This window comes from Nematolebias whitei, chromosome 20 (assembly GCF_014905685.2).
Source record: "Nematolebias whitei isolate Nwh7 chromosome 20, NemWhi1, whole genome shotgun sequence".
NCBI classification, from domain to species: domain Eukaryota; kingdom Metazoa; phylum Chordata; class Actinopteri; order Cyprinodontiformes; family Rivulidae; genus Nematolebias; species Nematolebias whitei.
This window is the reverse complement of record NC_056517.1, coordinates 7050614-7070961: the sequence shown is the minus strand read 5'-3', so window position 1 is coordinate 7070961 and position 20348 is coordinate 7050614. Positions and strand designations below refer to the sequence as shown.

General features: G+C 41.8%; 1 protein-coding gene across 1 annotated transcript in view; it reads right to left on the bottom strand.

The window, feature by feature from the left end:
- gfod1 (glucose-fructose oxidoreductase domain containing 1) overlaps positions 1-15673 on the bottom strand; it is a 38558-nt gene extending 22885 nt beyond the window's left edge. Inside the window, exon 1 of the mRNA XM_037693838.1 lies at positions 15325-15673. Within this exon, the coding sequence (XP_037549766.1) occupies positions 15325-15577 (253 nt within the window). The 5' untranslated portion in view covers positions 15578-15673. The remainder of the gene's footprint in view (positions 1-15324) is intronic.
- Positions 15674-20348: the final 4675 nt, after the last annotated feature.

Sequence of the window (20348 nt, the reverse complement as noted above, 5' to 3'; positions counted from 1 at the left end):
TTCTCCTTCAAGTGATTGAGTTCAAGTATCTTGGGGTTTTGTTCATGAGTGAGGGAAGAATGGAGCGTGAAATTGACAGATGGATTGGTTCAGCGTCTGCAGTATTGTGGACTCTGTACTGATCCAATACGGTGGAGAGAGCTGAGCTGTAAGGCAAGTCAGTCTACGTTCCTACCCTCACCTATGGTCACGAGCTCTGGGTAGTGACCGAAAGAATGAGGTTGCAGACACAGGCGGTTGAAATGAGTTTCTTCCGCAGGGTAGCTGGACTCTCTCTTAGAGATAGGGTGAGAAGTTCAGTTTTTTTTTAATTATTACTTTATTTTACCAGGAAGAAATCCATTGAGATCATCAATCTCTTTTACAAGGATGTCCTGGAACAGTTATCCGGGAGAGACTCAGAGTAGAACCGCTGCTCCTCCACATCAAGAGGAGCCAGTTGAGGTGGTTCGAGCATCTGGTAAGGATGCTCCCTGGGCGCCTCCCTAGGGAGGTGCTTCGGGCATGTCTGACTGGGAGGAGACCCCAGGGAAGACCCAGGGCACGCTGGAGAGACCATGTTTCTCGGTTGGCCTGGGAACACCTTGGAATCCTCCCAGAAGAGCTGGAAGATGTGGCTGTGGAAAGAGATGTCTGGGCCTCCCTGCTCAAGCTGCTGCCCCCTCGACCCGACTTCGGAATAAGCGGCAGATAATGGATGGATGGACGGATAACACATACAATTGACTATATAGTTAATGATAAATATATAAACAAAGATTTTGTACAATATTTCTGGGCTATGAATATGTGTTAGTCATCAATCACAGCTACTACCACACCAAATTATAACTCAATACGTGTAAAACTTTAATGCTGATTAGATACGGTGGCCATCATCATTTAAGCTGACTCAAAATGTAATTACTTGTTGATAAGTTTCAATAAAACTATCAAGTTATGACTTACACAATTTGCTAACAGACAACATTAAGACCCACACTCACTAAGAGATGAGCAAAAACATTATTATATGCCTTTTGGTGGCAATGAAAATAAATCCTTTTGTATTGACATCAGCACAAGAGGAAAAAACTGCTCTATCTGAAGCTGCGACTGAGAGGGATGAGCTGCTCTCATGTCTGCAGCTCCCTCCTGTTTCCAGTCCCTGAAGGCCAATTAAGCAGTACAACCAGGCCTGTTGTTAAAAATGGGTACATAAAGACAGTGAAGTGAGCTGTAACAGCATAGCTTTGCTGTGGGAATACAAAGCATGGACTGGGAGTAGGAAACAAAGAGCTGGGGACAATCTGTTGTACAAAGCACTTATCATACAGAAAGTGATAAGTGTGTCAGAGGGCGGAGGGCAATGTTTAGTGTGTTTGAGCAACATATTACACAAGTGATTTCCCAACATGAACAGATTAGACAGGTAACCGTTTCGGCATGGTGTGGTCAGATTAGTTAACCACACAGACATAAACACAATGAGCAGACTCATCAGCGTGATGAAAGGATCAAGAAGCGTTAAGGAAGAATGTTTTCGTAACTGCAGGTCATTCATGATACCATTATTACATCAACAACACATTTCCATCACTTTTTGTAGCTTTCTACAAAGTCTCCTACAACTCATTTTTGATGGATTTCATGTTTTTGTCCGTTTGTTTGTAACATTAGCAAAATATATCTGATTGTAATGAAATCTTTCAGAAATAATTCAACACCCACAGCTTAATACCTTTTGAAGTCAACCCAAAGATGGCTGCCACAGCAAATCAGCCTCAGCCATTACAAAAATGGCCATCATCCAGTGATGTGCACAGATCTTAAGCTATAATTTTATGTGGTAGTAGCTGACAGTCACCTACATCTCACATGATTTTAGAACATAGCATGCATGATACTACATATCAAATCATTTAAGGAGTTTGACCAAAACAGATACAACGTTGTCATTTCTCAACATACTGGTCTAAAACTGTGACCTATAAATCTTTGGTCCAATGATTATGTAACAAATGTAAACTGAAATTGAATTTTAACAAAAATAAAATTTGCTTGAAACATAACCTCATGAAATCCGTCCCACAGAAGGCAAGTTGTGGAAACAATGTGTCAAACTCAATTGCATGAATGGACCAAAGTTTAAATCTTTTTCCAAGTCATGGAACAATTTCAGTCTCTATGTGTCCCTGTGATGGACTTGCGACCCGTCCAGGGTGTACCCCGCCCCTCGCACAGTGATTGCTGGACATGGGCACCGGCGACCCCCATGACCCAAAATGGAGAAGTGGGTAAAAGATAATGGATGGATGGATGGAACAATTTCAGTCGATGTATTAACCCAAGTCAAGATACCTGACATCTTTGTTGGTTCCAGGTTCATAAACAGGAGTTAAATTGGTCCCATTTGATGTTTTTTGTTGATCCTCCACATCAAAATTAAAATACAAAAAAAATCCAACCTTTTTTTCTGGCATCAAAGTTATCCGTCATGAGAAACCTGCATTAAATTATCATTTTATGTAAGATGAGAAGAATAAACACGTTTTTCATTTAAATTATAATATTGGTGGACCTTAAAAGATGTTAACAAGGGCCAGATTTGACCCAAAGACCTTGAGTTTGACACATGTGCTATAATGCATACAAAATTAAAGGCCTAGCATTTGTTGAAGAAATGCACATTGAATAGAATAGACCTTTATTGTCATTTGCACCTAAATACAACAACATTTGGGTTTGCTTCCCAGAGCAATAGTAAAAACTGTATAATACATACATATATACTAGGATTGCATGATATATATGGTACACTGTAGAAATGACAGACATTTAGCCTATGATGGAGATCTGTATTCTACCAGCTAACTGTAGTAATGCTGTGTCTGATGTACCGTTATTATTATTTGAGTTGTAAACTGCGTAAATGGTGTTAAAGTCTGTTTTCTTCAAGAGCTAAGTAGCGAAGCTACAAGCCAACTATGGCCGGCTTGCCGTACTGTTGCCGTATTCGGACGCATGCGCAAAATACTGTGTTCCATCCAAAGTTAAAGTAAGCGTTGATCAGCTTTGGAGAGTGCATTTGTGTTATAAAAAAAGGGTTAAACCTGCTCTCTGATCTGTGAAAAGAACGACGTGTTGTGTGATTTTACTGAGAGACACTCTCTGGTCAAAGCTACAGAGGAAACTGGTCGCCATTTTGTGTCAGGTCTCCTTAAAGTGGAAGGAAATGCCCACTGGAGGAACCCCTCCTTTGCTTTTGTAGCCAAACCTTCTTCGGTCAGAAACTGACCCACTGGACAGGTGGAGACTGCACCAGGCTAATTTTCCAAGAATGGCAAGACTGGCAAAGAAATAACTTTGCATTCCAGCCACGAGTGCTCTTTCAGGAAGGGCATTAGCATTGGTGGCAGCATTGGTTCATGCCACTGGTCTCTGTTAAAGCCAGAGACTGTGAACAAGCTGGTGTTCTTGGCCAACAATCTTTAGACTAACAAATGACAGCGGTATTTTGAATTTTAATTGTTAAGTGTTTCAGTGTGCACTTTTTAGTTGCAAAATGTTGCTTTATTGCTGTTCATTTCTTAAGTGAGAGGAATAGAAATGGTTAAGAGTTAACATATTGTTGTGTTTAAAACATATTGCTAAAACTGCATTTGATATCTTTTGCACTGTTTTGCACTACAAGAAAGAAGCCTAATACTTGATTTGTTTATTATTTAAAAACTCTCTGGACCTAGTAGTGGAATTTTCTTGATTGAGATTATTTTGTGGTATAGCAGGTTTCACAATAAATGCTGGCAAAATGACACCCTATGCTTTTATTTATTCCGATTGCAAGTTTTATACCAAAAACATATCAAGATATATATTGTTACTGCCACCCAACACAATAGATATCGTGATATGAATTTTATGCCATATTGCACATCCCTAATATATACATATATACACATACAGACATACATACAATATACATTATAAAAAGGTAATAACAGATTTTAAACACTCCACATGTGCAACACAAGCAGATTGACATGGCATTAGTTGTCCATTATTGCGCTTATTCAGTTCTTGTTACAGCGTTTGTTAAGTTCAGTAAAAGCTGACAGATAATTTTTTTTTTAAATCAGTTTGTTATTGTCTTTTTTGATCTGTATCTTTTCCCTGTTGGTAAAAGTTCAAACAGATCATGTCCAGGGTGAGATGTGTCCTTTAACATGTTGTGGGCTTTTCCTATGCAGCAGAAACTGTGCAGATCTTCCAGTGGGAGAAGAGGGAAGCCCACAATCTTCTGGGCTGTGTTGATAACGCTCTGGAGTGTTTTCCTCTGAGCCACTCTGCAGCTAAGATACCACACAGCGATGCAGTATGTTAAGATGCTCTCTATGGAGCATCGGTAGAAAGACAGCAGCAGTCTCTGGGTGATGTTCCTCCTGAGCACTCTCAGCAAGTACAGTCTCTGCTGGGCTTTTTTTAAACAACTCAGAGGTGTTCACACTGCAGGTCAGACTCCCCTCAATATGGACTCCCAAGAAATGGTGGTCAGCTACTCTCTCCACACTGTCTCTGCTTATAATCAGGGGTGGGACCATGGACTGGGACAATGACCTGTTGAAAATCATGGTCATGACTCCAGCTAGTTAGTGTGTGCAGTCTCTCAGAACATGTCCAGGAACATTGTCAGGTCCAGCAGCCTTCCTTGGGTTGACAGCCTGTAGTATGCGCTTCACCTCATGCTCTTCATCAGTGAAGGCAGGGTTGCTGTGGACTGTTGGATCAATTACAGCTCATTTAGTGAATTCATTTCAAAACGGGTGAAGAAGAAATGTAATTCCTCTGTCAGCTGGGTGTCACCTTCAGTCACTCCCAGGTTGTTCTTAAAGTTGTGAGACGGTGTATTCCCTGTCACGCCTGCCTCTCGCTGTTGCAGTTCAAGTGATCTTGAAAGACATATTGCCTTTCAAGCAAATAAATAGTTGTGAATTTGTAACTTTGAATTGTGCACCTGTAGAAAAAATGTGTGCGTATATTTAAATTTTTTTTGCTTGCAAACAAGTTTTACACAAATGTTTTTTGAATGTCAAGTCACAGAAACAAGCGGTATGCTCATGTCCCGCATCAATGAAAGATATGAATGGTGAATGTTTGTAGTTTTCTAAACAGAGGTAGGTTTTTGTGTGTGTCCAAGGTAGGGCAGAGTGATGGATCCTGTCAAGTCATGAGAACAATTTATCCATCACCAGGTAGGCGCAATGTTGGAGCAAGGGGATGGCCAACGGTAGCCTTGTCCACCATAAATTAATGTTCGGCCACCCCAAGGGTCACGGCAGCTCAGAGCGGGGTGGGGGGAGAGAAAAAAGACGAGCTGCGTTTGTACCGGCAGCTTAGAGCGGGGTGTGTGGGGGGAGGGAGAAACAGTTGAGTTGTCTGTACCTGCAATTTAGAGCTGGGTGGAGAGACAGCTGAGTCGCACGTTGTTTGTTTTTAGCTTTTTAGCTAGCTAGTATTGCGCACAACTAATTAGTTACACCAGTACCGACAGGTGGATGGGGTGCGCAGTTCGGTTTGGTCGTTCGGCGCGCTCGGTTCTGTTAATGGGCCGGGCCATCCTGACGTATTACATCATGAAATTAGCATATCATGATATCATTTATTTTCCCAGGGAAGCTTTTTTTTTTACCTGCATTATTGCATATATGATATGGCCCAGCCCTAGTGGCTAGTATAAACAATATACAGTTGCCCCTCGCTTTATCACAGTTTACTTCTTGAGATTTCGCTGTATCACAGATTTTTTTAAACCAGTTTTTATTATATTGTGTGTGTACTATACATGCTGTGCAGTAGGGCTGGGCGATGTATCGAATATACTCGATGTATCTCGAGTTTTTCAATTTACGATGGTTAAAATGGCTCTATCGCAACCATCGAGTATAAATTGCCATTCAAATAATAAGCTTTCCGCATCTAATTCACTGAATTTCGTTTATCCGACACGCAACAAATGCATTACTACTCCCTGCCCCCTCCCAACCTGAAAATGTTCCGCATGACACGCTGTGCGGAGCATGCACATATGGACTTGTAGAGAGGAAAAAATATTTCGACAGCGGGAGATTCAGGTGAGCGGGTGAATGAGACGATAACTGAAGAGTCCGATGAACTAGTTCCGAAGAGAAACAGCACTGGATCAATAATCTGGCAGTGGTTTGGATTTTACAAGGAGGATGTCGAATAAAATGCGGTAATTTGCAAAACGTGTCGTAAAACCACTGCCACGAAAGGAAGCAGTACCACAAATTTATTTCACCACCTAAGAAGTCGTCCACTGCAAAATGAAGAATGTTGTAAACTCCGTATGTCCACGTCTCCCCACACAACAAAGAAAACGTTAAATGATACAGCTGCGAAGCAGATGACACTAGCTTCTTCGTTTGCCAAAGCCATCCCGTATGACAGAAAAAGTACAAAGTGTAGAAAAATCACTGACGCAGTAACAAAATTGATTTTACAATTTTATGCAAAAAGCACTAACAAGCACCTTTTTTTTCAGACAACTGGTTTATTTTTCATTGTGGATTTGTGCTTGGTGTACTTTTTTTGCTTGTTTATTAAAGGTATAGTGTTGACCACAGTAAGAGACAGTGGGACTAATTTCATTACTGAAGAAGATGATTTGTGTGCAACTGATGGTTACAACAAAACATTTTAAAACTTATTCTGATTTTGTATTCAATTAAAAAAACATCAATGGTCTGTTTGAATAGAGTACACCAGTGCAATTTTAAATACTAGTTTAAAGTAACACTGGAGATTATTTATTAATATCGTGATATATATCGTGTATCGCGATATAGCAAAATAATATTGGGATATTAGATTTTCCTCATATCGCCCAGCCCTACTGTGCAATACTGTACATTCATCTCATTGTAATTATCTCCATCATCAAAGTGTTTAAGAGCTTATGAAGTATTTATAAGAGTGGGAATTTCATGATTGATGCCTGTCTGTTCACCATGCCCACCTGCTCCACTGTGATCAGCATAATATTAATCATTTCATAATCTTCTCACCTGGTGGCCTTGTTCTCTTCCAGCTCCAGATTAGTGAAAAAATTGCCCAAGTAAATATTCAGCAATTATCTCATGATCCTGACAGATCCCCTCATCCTGAACAAGTTTCTGTGCCCTGTTTTGCTTTGCCCTGTTATACGCCTGCCAAGCTTCTGATTTTTGGACATCAACCTTTTTTCTGTGCCTCGACCTCAGAGTATTGCCTGAACCTTAGATAAGTAGTTTGAAGTCTGGCTCCCTGTGTATGACTCTTGCCTGTTCTCTTACTAAACCCACTGACTTGTGGATGGATCCAAACTAAGCAACAACCCAGCTAAGGACTCCGTTCTCACTGTGATGTCACTACTTTCTCCATCCGCCCCAATCCTGGACCTGGGGAAATAAGTTTAACCATTGGATTAATACCACGATCTGAGCTCTAAAGGAAGGTGAGGGATCACTGTATATAGTAGTGGATATCTTGGGTTTTGACTTGGCAACAAAGTCTTTGATAGGGACCCTTTTTATGCCTAGATGCAGCCACACAACAAATGTAAAGTCGGCACGTTGCTTATTTTTCAAGTTATCAAGCTCACAAGGTTAACAAAAATAAAATTCCTAGCAAAAAAAAAGTGGTCAATACCTGGATTTAAACCAAGCAATAAGTAAGAGCCTCCCGTTGGATAATTACTGCATCAATGCATGTTCAGCAGGAAACAAGTTACTTTACCCTAACTGATGCAGTCAGTAGCTTCTCTTTGTTAAACATCCACCTCGAAAGACACATCCTGTGGTCATGGAAAAGATGTTAATCTGTTTCAGAAGAGTCAAATTACTGGCAACTTAAAACAGAGTAAACATCTAAGGAGATTGTTGAAACTACTAAAATCGAGTTAGGAACCGTCTAGTGCATTATTAAAAACTGGAAGGACAGTGGGGAGTGCAATTCAGTTTAAGAAGGTTGGCGGCTGAAGTGATGCACCGAGTACAAGCCTATGGGGGCAGTCTATGATCTGGGGTTGATGCAGTTGATCTGGTCTTGGTTCGGCAACATTACATGCCAGAAGAATGAGGTGAGCTGGCTACCTGAATATACTGGATGATCAGGTTAATCCATCAATAGATTTTTTTGTTCCCTGATGGTGCAGGCATATTTGAAGATGACAATGCCAAGATTATCAAAATGTGCAAGAGTGGTTCAGAAAGCATGTGACATAATTTTCACACACACACGGTGGTGTTTAACAGTTTGTGAAGCCTTTATAATTTTCTATATTTCTGCATAAATATGATGCAAAACATCTTCAGATTTTCACACAAGTCCTAAAAGTAGATAAAGAGAACCCAGTTAAACAAATGAGACAAAATATTATACTTGGTCATTTATTTATCGAGGAAAATGATCCAATATTACATATTAGTGAGTGGTAAAAGTATGTGAACCTCTGGGATTATCAGTTAATTTGAAGGTGAAATTAGAGTCAGGTGTTTTCAATCAATGGATGAGGATCAGGCGTGAGTTTCACCCTGTTTGATTTAAAGAACAAGGATCTATCAAAGTCTGCTCCTCACAACATGTTTGTGGATCATGTCAGGAACAAATGAGATTTCTGAGGAGCTCCGACAAAGAGTTGTTGATGCTCATCAGACTGGAAAAAGTTACAAAACATCTGTAAAGAGTTTGGACTCCACCAATCCACAGTCACACAGATTGTGTACTAGCCATCCATTATCTTATACCCGCTTCTTCCATTTTTGGGTCACGGGGGTCGCCAGTTCCCATGTCCAGCAATCACTGTGCGAGGGACGGGGTGCACCCTGGACATGTCTCCAGTCCATCACAGGGACACATAGAGACAAACAACCATTCACTCTTTCACTCACACCTAGGGACAATTTAGAGTTACCAATCAGATTAACATACATGCTTTTTTGTCTGTGGGAGGAAACTGGAGTACTCAGAGAAAACGGAGAGAACATGCAAACTCCACCCAGAAAGGCCCCCGGACCGGGATTTGAACCGGAGACCTGTTTGCTGAGAGGCAACAGCTCTACAAGTTGCGCCACCATGCTGCCCTGATTGTGTACTAATGGAAGAAAATTCAAGACCATTGTTACTCTCCCCAGGAGTGGTGGACCAACAAAGATCACTCCAAGGTGTGGAATAGACAGCAAGGTCACAAAGGCCCTCAGGGTAACTTCTAACATCTGAAGGTCTCTCTCACATTGACTGATGTTAATGTTCATGGTTCCACCATCAGGAGAACTCTGAACAACAATGGTTCATGGCAGGGTTGAAGGAGGAAGACACTGCTTTCCATAAAGAACATTGCTGCTCGTCTGCAGTTTGATAAAGATCACGTGGACAAGTCAGAAGGTTACTGGAAGAATGTTAGGAGGACGGATGAGACCAAAACAGAACTTTTTGGTTTAAATGAAAAGATTTATGTTTAGAGAAAGGGCAACTCTGCATTCCTGCATAAGAACCTGATCCCATCTGTGAAACATGGTGGTGGTGGTATCATGGTTGGGGCCTGTTTTGCTGCATCTGGGGCAAGACAGCTTGCCATCATTGATGGAACAATGAATTCTGAATTATGTCAGAGAACTCTAAAGGAAAATGTCAGAACATCTGTCCATGAACTGAATCTCAAGAGAAGCTGGGTCATGCAGTGAGACTATGACCCTCATGTCCAGGCTATCGGTCACTTTTTCAGGGATGAAGATGTTCACACCCTTGATAGAGATTAACACTGACTTGAGAGGAGTAAAGGAAATCCAACATTTTTCAGTCAGGTCATCTGGACAGTTTATTTTTTTTGTGCTGAAACGTTTCACCTTCCATCCAGAAGGCTTCATCAGTCAAGGAAACACAATAAAACTGATTCTTCCCCCAACAGCTTACTCCAAAGTGGAACAAATCAGTCATGTTGGTGCTAAGATGGTCTCTTTGGCACACCCCCTCCTCCGGTGCTGGCCCTCTTCCTCACAGACAATCAGTCGAACTGGTTCAAAACCAACAAAGTCCATGCTCAATAATCCAGGTATACAATCCAACAATTTTCAGTCAGGTCAGCCTGACTTTGTTAGTAAAGGAAGTCATCTTTGTGAAAAGAACCCATCCATCATTAAACAGGGGCAGAGGCTTCCATGTTCAACGGAGTGGTGGCGCAGAGGTTAGAAGATGGGCTTGTGATCGGAAGGTCGCAGGTTCACCTCCCGGTACCGTCAACATCAAAATGTATGTGGAAAAGGTGAAACACCCACAACTCCCTTCACCCTCATTTGCCCCACTCTGGGCCCCTGAGCAAGGCCCTTAACCCCCACCATCTGTTCCCTAAACAGGTCTCTCTTGAAAATGAGTTCTCGTGACTCAAAGAGACGACCTGGATAAATAAAGGATAAATGAAGAAAAAAAAAGAAAAACTGTCCCCCTCTTACAGTGCCGTTATTGCTAGTATCACTCAGCCCCCTTTGAATAGCAAGTGGTCATCAGGGCACTAACGGAGTCTGAAGGTTCTCCTTTTACATATGAACAGCTAGTTTTGGAGGTCACCAACAAAACTGGTTAATCCACTATGAGAAGGTGCTATTTATAAGACTGAGTTTGTTGTAGCTCAGACTGAAGAAGTCTTTTGGATAACAGACAAAACGTTTCAACAAAGAAGGATCCATCCAGAGATCCTGACTAAACGTTGTTAGATATTAAAACAAATATGTAAATTATGCTGTTTCGGGGGGAAACAATTGGTTAGATTAATGAAATCATTGACAATCTATTCGGCAGATTAAATTAAATAAAAACAGTTGATATTGGCAGCCCTGCAAAAGTTGTTTCAGACCAACGAGTCTCTCCTAGATGGCAGATCAGTGTCTGTGTGCATAGCAGCAGACTGAGTGCTACTGCTGCAGACAGAAAAGGTCTGAGTGACACACGGCCCTAGCAGAAGAAATGGAAACGTCACAGCTAAAGGAGAGATGCTGCTCAACAGGACGGACTGGTTTGCTGTAATGAGATCGAGCATCTATTCAGGTAAATCCTGAACAACAGCTGCAAAGTTCTGGTGACACATCTGCACCTCCATTCTCCTAATTCCACAACACTGTCCGTTCAGTTCTGCAGAACAAACTGAACCAGTTTGTGCTTTAACTGTCGACTAATGTTCCAGCAGCTACAACAAGCAGCTTCTCTGATCCACAAGTTTCTATTGCTGATGGTGTACTGCAGGAACTCTCCAAACAGCAAGAACCTGTTGCCTTTCAGGTGCAAAGTAAAAAAGACAGCACCGGCCAGAAACCCCCACCGCACCCCCATGTAACTTCTAAGTCTATAAAGTTAAATAACGTTTTTTTATTTAAGTTTTTGGTGAAATTTACTGAAATTAGCTTGATATAGTCCAAAATCAAAAGGTAAAAGGGCAGTAATGGTTTTGCCCCAGTCTGTGTGTGATTGTAAATATCTCATGAACCAGAGGCACATTTTGAATAAAACTCTCAGAAAGTGATCAGTGGATGTATTCAGGAGTTCAAGAATCCCCCACAGAGACGTGACATTAAAAAACACTAAAATAGCTATAACAGTGAACTTTACAGATAACATTTGGTGTGGTAATAACTTGAGAGTCTTCCTCAACACATATTTATACCAGTTGATGGCCACCATAGCATATACGTAGACATTAAAAACAAAGAATTGTGTATAACTCAGTCGGGCTGAAGTTTGGTGAGGTAGTCGAGTCATCTTCAACACATATTCTGAAAGTTAGCACATTTTGAAAGGTGATCTCACAATATCACATGAAACTGCACTGAAGTCCTACCGAGTTTGACCAAGAGCTGAAACTCAGTCATTTCTCATCATACAATGAATTTTATGAAAGGCGATGGGCTTTAGGCCTTCCATGAGGGAATACAGTAGTCCCTCGATACTTTGCGGTTCGACTTTAACGGGTTTTCGACGTAAGATTGTACATGACACACGATGGTCAACTTTAATATTACTCACGTGATTGGGAAGGTACAGGATAAAAAGTTAACAGGAGCGGAAATCAACCAATAGGACAAAAAGCAAACAATATATACTTTGGACAGGCGCTGGCATTTTGTTTTCTATCAATAAGCCAACACTGTAACGCAAGTCAAAAGAACTACACGGCCCAGAAGCCAACAGTGCTTCCAGCCGCTGCTTTCTGACAAAATTCAAAGAACAGCAATGGAGAGAGCAAACACTAGTGGAGAAACCGATGTGATAAAAATAGTTTCGCAACACAAAGTCAGAAGTAACGATCTATTAAGCGCACAGAACTGGCAGGAAAGTCTCAAATAATCCTGAAGGCTGTCTAGTCTTGACTGTTCGCTCTCAGACTGCAGGCTTACTCGTGGTTCCTAGAGTTTCAAAAAGCTGAATGGGAGGAAGATCTTTCAGTTCTCAGGCTCCTCTCTTGTGGAACCAACTTCCAGTTTCTGTCCATAGGGCTGACTCATTGTCCAGTTTTATGACTGGGATTAAGACTTTCCTTTTTGATAAATCCTATAGTTAGGGTCGGCTTGTTATGCTGCTATAGGCTTAAACTACTAGAGGACAAATTGACCTCATTTCCTTAAATGAATTGTTAAAATTGAATAGTTTTCATTTGATACTATTTCTAACTCAACATGTGATTCTTGACCTGCCATTGTGTATCTGTTCTTCTCAAACCCAGCTGGTCGAAGCAGATGGACGCTTGTCCTGATCCTGGTTCTGCTAAAGGTTTCTTCCTCATGAGGGAGTTTTTTCTTTCCACTGTCGCCTTCACGCTTGCTCAAGATGAGAGTTCTGCGACGGAGTTAAACTCAAAGCTCCTCAGATAAATAATGTTAAATTATTATTTTTATATATAAATGTTTCTGTTCAGTGTCGAGACGACTTCTGTTGTGACTTGGAACTATAGAAATAAACTGAACTGAAATGAATTGAATTGAAGCTGAACTCATCCTTCAAGTTGTAGTAGTATTTTTACTGGTACAAAATTTTGCAGTACTGTACAGTACATATATAAGTACATAACCATGTATGTTGTTAAAATTACGTAGGTTTGAGTTTAGAACATTGTTGAGAACATAAAAAAGTGTGGGAAGAGCTTACAAAAGCCTTAATATATAGAAATACTTAAATAAATATAACATCCCTACTTCGCAGATTCTGGAACGCAACCCCCCGCGATAAGTAAGGGACTACTATAATGAATTTATTTCAGCTCTGACATGAAAGGCGATGGGCATTAGGCATTCCATGAAGGAATATTAGGTCTTAAGTTAATGTAGTGCTTATTTGAAAGAGAAATGAAATATCACCATGTAACTCAGCTCTGACTTGAGTTTAGCTCCCGTTTGGCTCATCACATGATCCACAGCTGCAGAGTCTGACCTGTCAGATAAACCCTGCTGCCAAGTTTCCCGCCACCAGTCCCCAAATTAAAAGCAGTGGTTCCCAACACTGGTCCCTGAGGAACACCACCCTGCACGTTTTAGCTGTTTCCCTGCTTCAACACACCTGATTCAGTGATTTAATTTCCTCAAGTTCTGCTGAAGCCTGTTAATCACCAAATAATTCAAATCAGGTGTGTCAAAGCAGGGAAGCAGCTAAATCATGCAGGATGGTGTTCCTCAAGGACCAGTGCTGGGAACCACTAAGGAATATCGCCTGCCACCTTTCTCATCAGAATTTCGACTAAAATCATCTTCTGTTTAGCAATAATGGCATAGTAGCTGTTTTGGTCAAATTTTGAGAATATTATGCACAATCTTTTGTGTCACTAGATGTAACGTTCAGAGTGTGTGTTGTGAATAATGCTCAGCTACTACCACTTCAAATTTTACTTCAACATCTGTTTAATTGACTGAGGTAGAGCCATTTTTGTGTTGGAGGGTGTTGATTGGCTGTGGGAGCCATCATAATATGTGCTGCTTCTGAATGTTAATCAAGTGTAAATTGTCATCCAGATGTTATTTCCTGAAAGTTATGACTTTTTTTTTATTTAGTAGCTCATGATATAATTTGCTAACAGACAAACAAGGTTGACAGTTTAAAGTTTGAATCAAATACTCCATGCAGCGCAAATCACTTGAAGGACATGTTGTGAATGATTCACATACAGCCATGCCAAAATGTCAGCATATCCGTAAAATCCACATATTTATAGCCAACTTCTGTGCTTTCAAATATGTGTTGGCTGTAGTGGTCATCTTCAACTGGGTAGGCTCCAACAGTTAACCAGTTGTAGAAACATCAATCATCAATTATTTCCTGGAAGTTGACACAAACACACAGGCATGGGCGAACACCAGTGGCGACTTTAGCCTCTTTTTGGGTTCAAGCTCCTCTAAATTTTAATTTAGCACCCCGAAAAATTAAGAAACTATCATTACGATTTTGTAAGGAAACTCGGGGGGGGGGGGGGGGGGGGGGGGGGGGGGGGTGTTAGGATGTGTGAGAAGCGGAGAGCTACATCTGTAGCATCTTATCTAGCGTGTCTGTATTGTGCGCCGCAATACAGTTGACTGCAGTTGTCAACTGGGTGTGAGTTAGGATTCGTGAGAGAACAGGAGTGTGCTCTATTCACACAGGGAGAGCTGTTGGTCAGGCTACTTCTTGTTGTGCCATTAACTCTAAGATAGCTATTGAATCAAGTGTTTACTTATGTAGGTAAAACTAGATGTTAAATAACCATTGAAATACACCAGAATGCAGGAAATGGGATCTACTTTATTCACAATTTTCTTGGGGACAACCAGGGCTTAATTTGAGCCGGATCATGCCAGAACAAAATCCAGGAACTCTCTTGACAGAAGTGGAGTGTCTACAAATGTGGATAAACATAGATGTTTAGCAACTTGTTAAAATATTAAAAAATGCAGGAAATCGTATATACTTCAACAATTTTGATTTTTTTTGGTTTTTGTAAATACAGAATGTTTAATAAATGTTAGGACTCTATTCTTTGCTAGCAAAATATAATTTATGTCATTAAACTCCCCCCCACACACACACATTATAAATGATTCTGATGCAACCGGCCACACGTTGTTCAAGCCGAGAGCCACTGTCAACACTGGGGGCTAAGTGCCCCTAAAGGTAATTTTCTAGAATCGGCCCTGGTAAAGCCATCGTCTGCCTTCGAGCATCTGCAGGAAGCGTTTCTTCCAGCAGCAGCCTACAGGCCTTCCTCCTGTCGTGCCTTAGCTGCACGCGCAGGGATGCAGGGCGCAGCATCAGCCCCCTCCAGCACCAGCACACACTCACCCAGGGTTTTGACTGCGATCTGCCGCGTGAGGGGCGGCGGCAGGTTGATGCACACCAGATCCACGTCCTGGTGCAGCAGCACGTCGTCGATGCGGGTGGTGTAGAACGGGACGTCCATCTCCTCCGCCAGCTCCTCCGCCTCCTCCTGGGTCCGGCCCCACAGCGCCTTCACCGCGAAGCCCTCGTTCTTGAGCAGGGGGATGATGACCCGGGCCGTCAGGCTGGTTCCGAACACACCGACTCCGGGCAGCATGGCTCGGCTCGGCTCGAGTTCTGTGCTGCGGTTCGCGTTTGCTCTGGTTCCGGTTGAAGCCGGAGCAGCTGCGGCCGAACTGGGCTCGGTCAGGGTGGCACCTGCAGCACCCGCTGCACCACGGTCCACACACACGGAAATCTGCGAGTAAAACAGGTGGAACCCGCTCTGTTCTTACTGGGATGCGCCACGAGCCCAGTCCCCACTGGTCCCCGCGAGCACGAGATTCTGTCGTTCCTTGAAAAACACTGGAATAATAAATAGATGTTCAAAAGGTCCAGACAGGTTCAGGTCTCCGCAGCTGGCAGGAAGCCCACCTGAAGCAGCAGCTGCTGTCTCACTCCGTCACTCCTCTGCAGCGACACCGGAAATACACTTTCCAAGGGATTTCAAATTAAAAGCCCTGTTTGTTTTCCATGTCAGTTGTTGTGCCTTTTTGTTTGTTTGTTTGTTGTTTGTTTGTTTTCCAGCAGAGGCAGAAAGTAGTGAATTACATCTACTCGCGTTGCTGTAAATGATCATGACGTTTTTGTACTTTGTACTTTTGAGTTTGCACAAGCAGGAGCGGTTCTAGAATCTGATCTTTAGGGGGTCTTAGCCCCCAGTGTTGACAATGGCTCTTGACTTGAACAACGCGGTGTCTATTGACATGTGAAGCATTTGTAATGTTGGGGGACACTGGTGTGGGGTCGTCCGGGGGTTCTCCCCCAGAAATTTTGAATAAACTAGATGCTATTTCCTACATTCTGGTGTATTTTAACAGGTTGGTAAACATCTATACGTTTACCTAAATAAGTAAACACTTGATTTAATGACTATTTTAGAGAGCACGGCACAACAAGAAGCTCATACTAGCTGTGCAATACTTATTTATACTAATTAATCCTATTTGCACCGTTATTTTCTACCATGTTGTTGTGTACTATATTTATTTTGGACCTTGTAAATAGTATTTCTTTTTCACTTTTTTGTAATTTATTTTTAATTTATTATTAAGCTCTCGACCTTGACCTCTCTAAGTGGCTTCAAACATCTGCTAAGTTCATGGCAAAACCCAGTTCAGACGTGCTGATGTTTTTAGTTTTCTACATCGTCTTACAACCTAGCAGTTTTTTTGTTACATATTTTTAAATACCATTTTATTTTCACTTATTCTCAATTTGTATGCATCCTTTATGACTGTCTATTGTTGTCGTAGTTATCCACTGTTATGATCCCTCTTTATTAAAATCAGGTCTCTCTTGTAAATGAGTCCCAGAGGCTCACTGGGATTAACATGTTTAAATAAAAGGTTGAATGAATGAATGAAATAATTTTGTACTTTTATTGCATGCCTTAATTTCTTGTTTTTTTTGTGTGAGTCTAATCAGTTCTTCTCATCCTGAACATTTCATTGAATTGTTAACCTTGTGTTAACCTGCATATGACAAATAAACACATAACAAGAAGTAGCCTGACCAACAGCTCTCCTTGTGTGAATAGAGCACGCCCCCCTTCTCTCACATATTCTAACCCACACCCAGTTGACAACTGCAGACAACTGTATTGTGGCGCGCCACCACCTGGAGAAAACCCACGCATGCACGGAGAGAACATGCAACCTCCGTTCAGAAAGGCTCCCGGGCAGGATTTGAACCGGCGACCTTCTCGCTGAGAGGCAGCAGCTCTACTAACCCAGTCACCGTGTTGCCACAAAAGTAAACATGAAAATGAGGAACAGAAAAGAAAGCTCAACATAACACCTGCTGTGAGTGGGTCTGCTTCTTACCTCTGCACAAGCTGCTGAGGGTGCGGCAGAAAGAAGGAGTTTCCCTCTTAAATAAACATAAAGCCTGTGGACAAGCTGCCCACATGACAGCTGCTCTTCCAGCACTTCCAGCTCGTCTTCACATCCCCCTCCGTTGTGGAGAGAAGTGCAGCATACACTTGTCTGCATTAGACATTATGGGATTTGCATTACTGCCACGTCTGCTCGTCGTTATAACTGATTTATTATTAATTCCATATGCTGCTGGAGTCTGAGAAATTCAGTTTTTCCAAACATGACATCCCAGTGCACTTTAAAGCTTACAGGACTCTCAGACAAAGGCTGATCCATCCTGACAGCCCCCTCAAACACAAACTGAGCACTGTGCCGTAATAGTTCATTGCAGTGAGGACTGTTCAGACTCTTATTGTGCTTTTAGTTACTAATGCACATGCAAAAAAAAAAAAAAAAAAAAGGCATCAAATGCTCAAAAATATTCAAGGCTACTTCTGGTGTTCATTTGGTGTTCAGCTGTAGTGTCTTAGTCCGTGACAGTTGCTGCGTTATACACCCAGCCTGAACCTGCTGCAACAAAGTGCATGTCTGAGTGCTGCACATTTTAAACAGCTGTGGGACCAGAAACATTTTTCAGCTCGTGCACAAAGTGCACACACTTTCTTGTTCGTGTCAAGCACTGTCTACAGAGCAGCACCATCAAGATGGAGCTCTAACTCCAGGCTGCTGACAATAAGCATGCACCAAAATCAACTGTGTGCATTATTCCACGTCATTTGGAAATCCTGACAGCTGGGATAATGCTATGCATGCTAATAAATCGATGATGCCAGCGGGGTATGACTGGTGGTGTCATGGTCTGAGCGTGTTTGAACCCAAGTGCAGGAAGGACTCGGAGAACTCAGGGATAATTAAATGTTATTAATTAAAATAAACAAAATAGCTGACGTGGCAGCAAAACTCACCCACAGAGCATTAACGGGAGACACGGGGACAGAACATGACGCCTTGATGGACAATCCTCGGAGGGAACAATAATAAAAACGCTGAATATAAGGGCACATTAATGAGGGGATGAATATGAAACACCTGGGGGAGGACAACAAGTGGCAGAGGAGGAACTGATTCTGTGAGGAGAAAAACAAAGAGCAGGAACAGACCACAAGAGGGAGACACACACAACAGAACACAATCCTCACAGGGCTGTCACAATCATTAACATGCTTTTTTATTTCTGCATTTGAGGGCGAGTTCAGTGAAACTGGCACACTTTTTAGAGTGCTGCAAAACAAAGTGGTGGACATTGAATATAGTCTGGCATGCATCCATGACCAAGATCATGGATCTGTGTATCATGGATCGGATCATGATCCAAGCACGAGACTGGAGTTTGACCGTTTCTCTGACAGATGTGACCAAATGAAGGCCAGGTTAATTGTGCAAAATTCAGTGAAACGTCACAAAGAAACTGCAAAGCCTGTCAAATGCTACGTCGCGTTCTTTGACTTTGTGAGACTAAAGGTGGATCTCATCAGTGAGGAATGAATGTAAATATCCCGGACAGCTTCTCAGCTTTTTGGCTCAGAAGGATTTTATTCAGACTGAGGTGACCAAGTTGCTCCAGTTGGTGTTCACTTTGCCAGCTACCACAGCGTCGGTGGAGCGGCCATTCTCAGCACTGAAAACACTCAAAACATACAGTCAGAAGAAGATCATGGCTCTTTTCCCTGGCAGTGATCTCCATTGAGACAAACTTTTAAAACTTCAGGAAAATAAAATGGTAAATGGACTGTACTTGTATAGCACCGTTCTCTCTTATCAAGATACACAAAGCACTTTACAACACAATGTGTGCCTCATTCATCCATCCACACAGCACTCTACTAGGTCTCTATAAAGCTCATCTGAATCTGTAGAGACTAATCAGAGCTTTGGATCACATTCATACAGCGATGGGACACACATCGGAGGCAATGAGGGTTCAGTGTCTTGCCCAGGGACACTTCGGCATGTGACTGCTGGTGGAATCAAACCCCTAACTCTCCCATTGGAGGATGATTGCTCTATCCATGCAACCACAGTTGCCCCCATTTAATAAATAATGAAGACTTGTTCTGGAAGGACCATCTCATGGACTTCATTATACGTACATGTAAAACCATAATGATGTTTTTTGTTGAACTGTGCATCAAGCGAGCTGCAGTTGTGTGAAGAATGCTGATATGAGACATGAAACAAAACTCGTTGACTGCTGCCAATCAAATGATTAAACTGCTCTGTATGGTTCATATATTTGTAAATGGAGTACGTCACCAACCATTAACCTCGCCGCACATTACTGGTCTGAATTATCTCTTTACCTTCTGCTCTCGCACTAACAACAGTTTGTGAGAAATGGTGCTTAACAACCTGTTTCGCTCCAACTTACGTGTGTAGGAAATAATACAAGAATAATGCTCCTGCCCAGTCAGGCAAGTCATGTGTTACCAGTCAGGCCTGCAACAGGGGGATGCTGATACTGGGACAGAGGGAAACTAAAGCCCCTTATCCACAGGTCCGGTTCTTGTAGAACCCTATTGGGCCTTATTTAGGCCAGTTCCGGTGGGACCGGTTTATTTCTGTCTCCACAGTGCCCATAGTTCCCCTTTAGTGGGCGTATAGTTAACCTTTAGTGGGCGGATCATTAATAATCAATGCGCCTTACCAGCTGGTGGTGCTAGTGCTACATTGAGCTCTTTACTAACCACCACTAACAGTATTAGAAGAAGAGCTGGAAAAACACACACAACCAAAATGGATGATCTTGTTTCTGGTTTGAACATTCTGCTTTGCCTGTGGCTTTTTCTCCTTTTTTATGTGCATATATATATATGTGTGTACAAATATATATGTGTGTACATATATGTGTGTGTGTGTACATATATGTGTGCATATATATGTGTGTACATATATATATGCGTACATATACATATATGTTTGCATATATATATATACATATATGTTTGCATA